This window comes from Colius striatus, chromosome 2 (assembly GCF_028858725.1).
Source record: "Colius striatus isolate bColStr4 chromosome 2, bColStr4.1.hap1, whole genome shotgun sequence".
Lineage (NCBI taxonomy): Eukaryota > Metazoa > Chordata > Aves > Coliiformes > Coliidae > Colius > Colius striatus.
In genome coordinates this window covers 65,899,199-65,908,581 of record NC_084760.1, presented here as the reverse complement: position 1 = coordinate 65,908,581, position 9,383 = coordinate 65,899,199, and the positions used below count along the sequence as shown (strand labels likewise).

The following is a 9,383-nucleotide window of genomic DNA, read 5'->3' as shown; positions in this document are numbered from 1 at the left end:
ACAGAGATTTGATTGTGATCTTGTAGCTGTCAAAGGAATAAATACAACAGATGCATCACTCGGCAATGGAGGAAACAAAGCACAGAAGTACATGACAAAAATCAGGATTTTAATGATAAGAGAGATAATAAAGAACAGCAAGTTCTGTTTGACATATTCAAGATCTTTCCCACATCAGATTCTTAGTCTTCAATTAGATGGCAGCTGTCATGGGAGAAAAGTGTCAGCTTTAGGACTTAAACACCCACCAGCAGCATTAGTCTGACAGCAGTTTGGGATCTTCTTCTTAGCAACACTCACTAGCAAGTTTTTCTGACCAGCTAATGACTTTTTTCTCATTCAGGATAATCACCTGTGCAGTGCTCAACACAATCCTTGGAAGCAATGCATCACCACATTGCTGTTCATTGGCACTTTTCAATTTTTGGTATAAGAATGGATCTACATTTCCACTTCAGCCTTGACCTTAAGTGCCAACTCAATTTCCAGTCCACTTCAAGGACTGCTCATGCAACCTGTATGTTGCTTCTCTATGTTTCATTAAATACAAAGTCATTTCATGTCCTGAAGTTGCTCACAAGTTTAGAAGTTCACTTTTTAAAAAAGGAAGCTGCTTTTTTAAAAGGAAGGTGTGAAGCATGAATCCAGTTTACAGTTTTCTTTCACTTTAAAACTCCAGCCACTCTGTCATATAAATACAGTTTGATGGAGAAATCTCACCACCTTCATGGCAGTCATCAAAAACCTGCAAAAGAAATCCTTGGGTCAGCACAGTAATTATATACAGCAAGCATGACCTAACTGGAAGTAACATGCTTGCATGTTTGCTGCTTCTTCCCCAGCAGAAAAGCAGTAGTCTAACAGAGGCTAAAATCCAGAAAGTCCAAGGGCAGCTCTGAGAAAAAGTAACATGAGCAAAACAAAGCAAACAGACCCCACCATAGTAAATGATGCAAACACAGTGGCAAGCTTTTCCTACATATCAGTTTACAATTCAAGCAGAAGAGACCAAAGCTAGACAGAATTAAGTTAGCTTGTTAAAAAAAAAAAAACCCAAAAGCAAATAGAGAAACTTGGGATCAGAAAACATAATAATGTAATTTGGAATGGGCAACGTTTGGCAGCACTTTTTCACATAATAGTCCAATGAAGAAACCGGATGTGGGAAATATCCTTGTCTAAACTAAAGAACCTCTCACACCACAACTAAGGCATCACACATAACACTCATAAGCACAGTTGGCTCAGAAAGCCAAGAGGATCACTCATGGGCATAACCTTGCTGTGTGTCATCTGGCCATTTGCAGAACTGTGTTCAAAACTTGCATGTATGCACCTATTCCTACACAGAATTAGTTACTTACAGGGCAGAGTCCACAGGGCGTCCTGACTAATCCAGTGGGTTGTATGAGAGGACTAACAGCTCTGTACAGCTTCATCTGTCCATCCACACTGCCTACAGTCCCCTCCTTTGCAGCAATAATAGTCATCTCTACTTTTCCATCATATATTAATGTATTTAAAATGGTTTCAATATCTTCCATTGACAATTCTACCTAAGAAACAAATATTAGGAAAGACGTATATCAGTAAGTCCTGCAAGGAGGAAATAAGCAAACACTGTGAGTAACAAATCCTTGCAGTTCCTAACCTAACCCAGATAAAGGCACCGCTCTTGCTGGGCTCTTTGTGGGGTTGTGCTGATACAGAAAGAACAGCAAATACCAATGCCTCTTACCTGCCAAGCACTCTTGGAGTACACTAGCCTTACCTTACCAAAAAGAACTTTCCCGTGCACCTCAACTGCATAATATGTTTCCAGTTTTACAGGAAAGCAATTGTGAAAGAAGACAAGACTGCTAAAGACAGGCCTATTAATGGTGAGCAATAATTGCAGGAGGTCTTTTCCTTCCCTAAAACCGTTTGAAGCACATAGGGAAACTTGAAATTATGAAATATGAACTGGTGAAGGCTGTTAAAGGAAAACTTTGATCAGTTTCCATCAGCAAGGATGTGAACGCTAATACAACTCTTGGAAAATCCACATGTACAAACTATCCTGGAATCTCATGCCACATTAATGATCCCCCTCAAAAAGCAATAAAGCAGCAAAATCCACTTCCAATACAGTTGTCTGTAGGGTACTAAAGCACTTATCAAATCCTTACCAAATTTGCAGGACCCAACCGTTGTAGCTAGTCATGCACTGAGAATTTTGACAGTAGCAAAATAAATCTATTCTTACCTTACTGATACCCAGTTCACAGATGTATTTCCACACCTCGTGGGATGAGGCAAATGAGCTGTTCCTCTGTATCATGGGGTTCTGTTTGCTCTCTCGAGCTGCTTCTGCCTGAAAAGAAGCAAAGATGAGTTACAGCCAGTACTCACTGCCAAGAGCCTGCTTCATAGATCGGTTTCAGAGAAGCTGAAGTGTAAAAGTTGATTTCCAAACCACTTCTGGGACAAGAATTTTATTTAAAGCTGTGTCCTTAGCACTGATGCATGTGAGAATGCAGTGCACAACCAAACATAATTTCACACTACGTATGACAAAATTTACACAGTGATTTTAATTAATATGAAGGAGTACCAGCATCTGGCAGGTTTTTTTGACATATAATTTCTGCTGTACCTAATGCCAATTAAAACACATTTTAATAGAATACAAAAATACTGCAATCAGCATAGGACTTAAATGACAGAGCAGGCTTCTCCTGCAGTTACACTAGAGAAAACTAGTGTAAGGCAGACCTTCCACTCTCAGAAATTCAGAGCTCTGCAGGGATCACAGTGACTTTTGCTATGTTTTCTGATCATGTGTTCTTGGCTGCCTAGCTTGTTATTGGACCTGGGAGATTGAAAGCTTCCCTCCTTGTACAGGGTGTGAAAATATGCATTATTAAAATGTAACACCATCACACTTGTTGTGACAAACACAATTCAGTTGTAACAATGGCCAACACTTATGGAAAACTTAAGCCTTGACTGTCACTGGTTTTATAAAGAAAAGAATGAGCTTTTTGAATCACCCAAAACAAACGGAAGGGGACTTCAGCAGTGGGATTCACCTTGCTCTGGAGAAATTTAAAACACTGTTGATTTAAAACCTCCACAAATTCAGACTCAAAGTCTTGGTCGCTGTACCAGGCCCCACCAGTCACTGAGCGGTCAGGCTGCAGGTTATACAGCATATATACCTTCTTCTTGGATGCCTGATAAAGAGAAAAAACACACAGCTCTTCACAGCTGAAAGTTTTCCATAAGAAGGGAAGCTTTAAGAAGATACCTGCAAAAGAGAGAGTTCCTTACTCCTAAAACCCAGGGCACAACTGATTCAATCCATCCTTAACACATTTGATGCTCAGGTAACATGGATATAACAAGAAGATGAACACTCTGATTCCTAATCATTTTATAAGAGTGTTGAAAGAGAGAATCCTTCTAATAACATGCACACAAAATAAACCTCACTGAAGATATCAGAGTTCAGTTTTGGCCTATTGACTCTAATCTCCCTCCTGTCAAAGGAGGGCAGGGAAGCATCATTAGAAGATAGCAAAGACAACTTCACAGAGAAACTTTCATCTGTTTCTGCAGGATTCAGCCTGTGTGCTGATGATATGAGGATCCTTACATGATTAAACCCTGAAGCTAGTGAGCCCACTGCCATGCCCAGACAGGATGAATGGGAAAGCTGCTTCAGCCCTATTATTGGTAGTCATGACAATGTTTATTCAAAGGATTACTCAGCAACCACTTGAAGCCATTTTAGCAGCATTACATCCTCTGTATAACTAGATGAAGCCATCCTCTCACAAGAACATGAAAAAGCTACTGCTTCTCTATATTCTCTGGATCAAAGTAGAGGAATCAAGACCAAAACAGAATCACATTTCTTAGAAATTTTTTATGTATGCAGCATTAACCAGATAACTGAAGGAAGTTTCAAGATCTCCAGAAATCCCATATAAAAGGTTGTTATTTCTGATACTGAAACAATCTCAAATTGTGGTACAGCAACACTGGGAGCAATGGAGAAAAAAATAATTATGGGCAGGTTGCTTGTTTGGGTGAGGACTGAGTGCAGAAAGAAATTAACGGTGGTAGAAAAAGAAAAGTAACAAATGAAAAAGCAGAATAAGGTACAAAAATCAGAGAACAAGAGGGGGCAGAACCTGCAGACAGCAGGAGCATGGATGTGTACACACAGCCTGTGGACACCAGCCCACTGGAATCCTGGAGGGAAAACCACCAGACTCTTCCCTAAGTTTGTCCTTATGTCCTAAAGACCAGGACCCAGCAGACTCTTCCCTAAGTTTATCTCCTAAAGTTTGGGTATGGAAGCACAGACAAAATGGAAACACAGAGAACTACCAATTAGAAGAAAGTGGTGCAGGAGGTTTGTGAAGGGTAACAGAACTGTAACAACTGTGTGCAATAAAGTATAAAGAGAACTAAAACTACAGCTTAATAGTAATGGTGTGTAATTAGTGGTGGGAGAGGCAATAGAACTGTATAGTAATAGCAATGTGTTTATTAGTTAGATTTTTAATTATGAATCAGTTAAACATTATATCCTCTCGTATCTGTTGCATCTCAAACTTGCATGCTAAAGGCAGAAAGCCAAACACTGGTGCATAGTCAGTAAGAAAAATGGAGGTAGAACAGGTTCCTCTGATCCCAGTCCCCTGTTCAAGCATGCAGCAAATGTTTGAAACAGTTGAAAAACAGTTACAAAATACTCACTGCCACAGATTTAACTGCTTTAATTAGTTTCTTGCTTTCCAAGTTTTTCAGTATCTTGTTGATCTCCGTTAAAGGCAAATTACTTTTGTATCTAATGTCCCTGCTCCAAATACCTGTTTAAAATCAAAGAGGTGAACAGAAATTGATAGAAGAAATTACTTGTTTCTGTATACACTCACAAGTTACATCACAACATGGATAACTTGCTTGCTAAGCATAGGATGTATCCTCGATCCTACCATTCCTGGCAAAAGGAAGGGAAAGGACAGAAGGAAATGGAACACAAAAAAAAAAAACCAACTCAAAATCACCCAAAAAACACCCACCAGAACAACTGACAAAACCAAGAAAGGCATACCACAGCCAAACACTGTCCTTCTGCCCTTTACCTCTCCAAGAGCTTTTACAACTGGACCCCATTTCCCTGCCAACATCAATACAACACAGAAATGTTGCATTTTTAGGCAACTTGTATTTGCCTCAACAAAAAGATGCCAACCAGTTCTACCTGCCGTCTCTCAACTATAGTGTGCAACAAATGCTTTGAAAGAAGTTTCTGATTTAACGCCTCTTAAATCAGACATAGGTATCACATTTTCTTTCAAACAGTGAGTGTTCTGCAGATTCCTCAGCTTGGCAGTCCTACAGGCAACTTGTAATTCATATTCTAAGTACTTTGAAAGAGCCTCCCCTCCCACAAGATAATCAGGACAAGTTGTTATTTTAATAGAAAAATATGTCATCTTCTATTTTGTTTTTTAAAAGTGGACACATGGAACATTAGCTACAGAGCTGCTATGGGGACTATAGATTTTATGGGGACTAGAGATTTTATATTTGTATTGTCTGGACAAGCATTTAAAAGCTCGCACAGGAAAAGTTCCATAAGTAAACAAAGACAGTACCATTCATAACTGTAAATTGTTTAACTACCTTTGTTGCCTGCATCTTCTATAATTTGGTAAACCAGCTTCTCTTGATTGTCAGAGCCTTTCATTTTACTGTAAAATAAGACAGACATCAGGATTTTAAAAAGGTACAAAATTTGAAATGGGCAGCATTTGTTTTAAACTAAAAACAAGCACCATGACAAAAAAATGCGCAAAGAAAAAAACCATACAAAAATCGGCCAGCCATTGGCAAATAAAATACATGACACTAAGCCTCTCTGGACCAAGCCAAGCTTGCCAGTGAGAAGCCAGAGTAAAGAGTACAAAAAAGAGCACAGTAGGAAAGAAAAGTGACTAAGAAGGAGTCACTTAACTTGTAACAACGTGGAATTCGAAGTCAATATTAACACAACTGTGGAGTGACAAGACACAGCACAGAGAATAATTTAGGATAATCTGTCTCTAAATGGAACATGTACAAACAGATAGTAGCTTGCTCCCAACTTAAGACATGCTTTTCCACTGGTGTAAAAAAGCCTGAACTCATCTGGAAGAGAGGATGACAAGCCTCCAATGGAGATCATTTTGAAGGACATTTCTTTCCAGAAGTATGTCAAGGTATCTTTCACTCAGATTTACACAGGCACCACAAGACATGGTTTGAAGATGCATTTTAATAAACCAAAGAGCATAAATAGCAGTTCTCATGGCCTCCTGGAACAGCACTACATATGACTGCTGACCCCATAACACGAGCAGTGAGGAAGACCACAGAACTACAGTTTGCAGATGGTATGGCTGGGCTTCATCTAGGCATGCACAGATCACTTTGCTGTCATCTGGACCAGGAACTCTGTTACCAAGTTAGAACTGTAGTTCTACGGTACCCTCTGTTCAGCAGAAACCACTATACCTAAAACATTTTTTAGCTCAGGAGAGTTAAGTATAACCTCCAGAAACAAGCAGTTATGTTCTGTAACACCCACATTACAGGATCTGTATTACATCACTGAGTATATTCTCAGCAATGCTGCAAATGAGATAAAGAACTGTGTTCCAAATATATTTATCCAGCAAACATGAGGCTCACCTTGCATTTTGAGACTCTTTGATTCTATATAGCAGACCCGCATTGCTTCTGAGAAGGTCCAGTTGCCCCTAAGAGAGATGAGCATAATGTATTTCCTTTCCTTCATATGCCATGTTCTGAAACAACCTAAGAATCTTCTAATATTCTAAATTTAAAAACCTATTTCACATCAGCTGAATAAAGAAAAGGGAAAAATAACATGTCTAACCACCAGAAACAATAATACCCATTAGGATTTTTTTCCCCCTACAAATACAGTAATACACTTGAAGATATTTTTCCCCCTATAAGTATCCATTTATCATCAGCTATCAAAAATAACAAATACTGTTCTCATCTCCTCCCACAACATTTATGCACTTCCTATTATTTCTCCTAACTTTCACCACTCCACAAGGGAGACCAAGTTCTTGTATACTTTTCTCTCCCTTTCCACCAAAACACTCATTTGCATGGCTACCCAGAAATTATTTTGGAGCTCTACTGCACAGCCTGGGAACAATTTGAGTTCCAGCAGCAAAGTTCTCTTTTTTAACTAAGAAACTGGCTGGAAAACTGCCATCCAGGATTAACAGTGCCTCTCAAAGAGAAGTTACTGGCATCTCTCACACACAAAGCACTTGTTCTGCCCTTGTTACTTGTGCCTAGGCCAGGCAAATTCTTATTTCCTATTTTGAAGAAGCAAGCAATTAGACAAGCCCAAGAGCATCAACTAACATTCATTCTTCTGTTGCCAGCTAATCCTTTCCCCGCAGTTTTATTTCTTATAGATTTGTATCACGTGGTTGATTGAAGCTCACACCTCAAGATGGTCTCCTTTGACGCTTTTCTACAGATAAAGTACTTGCAGCTTATCTCAAGTGAAGTACATGACACTTAGAAGTCTAAGCTCTCACCACAGCTCAGTGGTACTTACTAGATCTCTCCACATACACCCCACACTCCAAAGCACACCCTATTTTAAACAAATTCTAGAGACTCAACTATCTTTGAAGCCTTATTGTGAAATGTGGCCAATCCATTCAAAAGTTATTACGTACACAATCCCACATCCAATGTGCTGCTAAATCCATGTCTACAACAGAAAGACCAAAAAGAGAGAGATCAGATTACTTTCAGTGCCACCTTAATACAGTCTAAGCTAAGAAGTTTCAGTTACTGAAAACCCAAAACACCACACTTCACTCGGTTTGAGTATTTTCCAACATCCCTCTTTCTGAGAAAACCCCCTTTCAACAGTGCTTTCTCCACCACACCACCCAGTCTGTTTTATCTCCTCATTTTTCATGGCCATGAAGCAGCTACCTAAGAAACTAAAAGAATCTTGGTCTTTACAAACTTGAAACGTTTAGTTGATACTCAAGTTTACATCACACTGAACCAACAAGACTAAACAGCTACTATCCATTACTGAACAAGTGGCAGAAGTAGTTGGCTTATGTCTTAGGCCGACTCTTGATATTGTGAAGAAAAATGCCCAATGAGGTGGGAAATTTAGAGAAGATACAACAAAAAAAATCCCTGGAAGTGTGTCACCTGCTTTTTATCAGTTACCTGATATCTTGGGGTTTTGGGAGGGGTTTGGAGAAGACCTTCACATACAAGAGCATGGCATAACAACCACTCTTTTATCTCTAGCTAATTCAGTTCTCATCTAGAAACACACAAGGATAAACACCTTCACGGTAACTTCGTGTTATAAATGGAAGGAGTGAGTTGAGGTATGTTTAAATTCCCTTTGGCAACCAAAAGTGCTTATGGCAACTAAAAGTATCAATCCAAAGGGAATAATTTGCTACCCAGGTTGCTACCATACAAACTGTGTACAGAGTGCTCTGAGCTGGCTGAAGTAGCACGAGGAAGGTAAGAACATCCCACCATTGAGAGTAGCCTGTTGATCGCCATGGCTCGCTGCTGGGCTTCCATGTGAGGCATATCATTCTGAATCACCTGGTCTGTGATACCATGAGGGAACTGATGACACAGCTCAATAATCCTGGGGAAAGTCAAAAGCAAGTTTAAAATCCTGCTCTCTTGCATCCAAAACGAAAACCAAACAGTATTAGAGTTGGAATGGAAAGGAGAGAAAAGAACAATTCAAAGGAAAAGAACCCATAGCATGTTTCTCAGCCATATCTATTGAGGGAACTTAGCAACTACTGTCTCTGCAACTGCTGGACAAACTACCTTTGCTCTTTGGGACAACACCAACCATAATGACCATCTTACTTTTACGTTGCCCTCATTATTAAGTACATCGATTTAGAGTTCCCTGTACAGTTTCATTATACAAAGGTTCCGGTGGAAAGGAATTGCTAGCTAGTCTGAGAATGCAAATACTGATAAGATACAATCTAGAAACCAACAGGTTTGTTGCCCTGCGCCTTACCTACTCCACTCACCTCATATCCCTACCCACACCGCTGCCGCCCCCCGTCCCGGGACCCTTCCCTGGCCTCCCTGCCAGCCTCCACAAACCCCCAGCGCATCCGGGAGCTCCACGACCCCCTTTCCCCAACACACATCCCACCCCGACACCACCCGACCCGTACCTGTTCTCTATATCCATAGGGTCGGGGACCTCCGGCTTCACTTTCACCTCCGCCATGGCGCAGCCGGCCCGCAGCGGCAGCCGCGACACGAGCAGCGCGGCC

The 9,383-nt window shown here is 40.3% G+C and overlaps 1 protein-coding gene across 3 annotated transcripts; it reads right to left on the bottom strand.

Moving 5' to 3' along the window:
- Window positions 1–88: 88 nt before the first annotated feature.
- POLR3F (RNA polymerase III subunit F) lies at window positions 89–9,367 on the bottom strand. 3 transcript variants are annotated; one of them, XM_061989889.1, is made up of 9 exons: window positions 9,282–9,367; window positions 8,608–8,725; window positions 6,730–6,797; window positions 5,683–5,750; window positions 4,750–4,862; window positions 3,072–3,215; window positions 2,246–2,353; window positions 1,365–1,556; window positions 89–745 (listed from the first exon to the last, which is right to left on the bottom strand). In XM_061989889.1, the coding sequence occupies exons 1-9, from the start codon at window positions 9,335–9,337 to the stop codon at window positions 668–670; spliced, it is 945 nt and encodes a 314-aa protein (XP_061845873.1). In that variant the 5' UTR covers window positions 9,338–9,367; the 3' UTR covers window positions 89–667. The 3 variants fall into 3 exon arrangements, with proteins under 3 accessions (XP_061845873.1, XP_061845874.1, XP_061845875.1); XM_061989890.1 differs by having other exon boundaries at window positions 3,201–3,215; XM_061989891.1 differs by lacking the exon at window positions 9,282–9,367 and adding an exon at window positions 7,770–7,804 and having other exon boundaries at window positions 8,608–8,687.
- Between the last annotated feature and the right edge of the window lie 16 nt (window positions 9,368–9,383).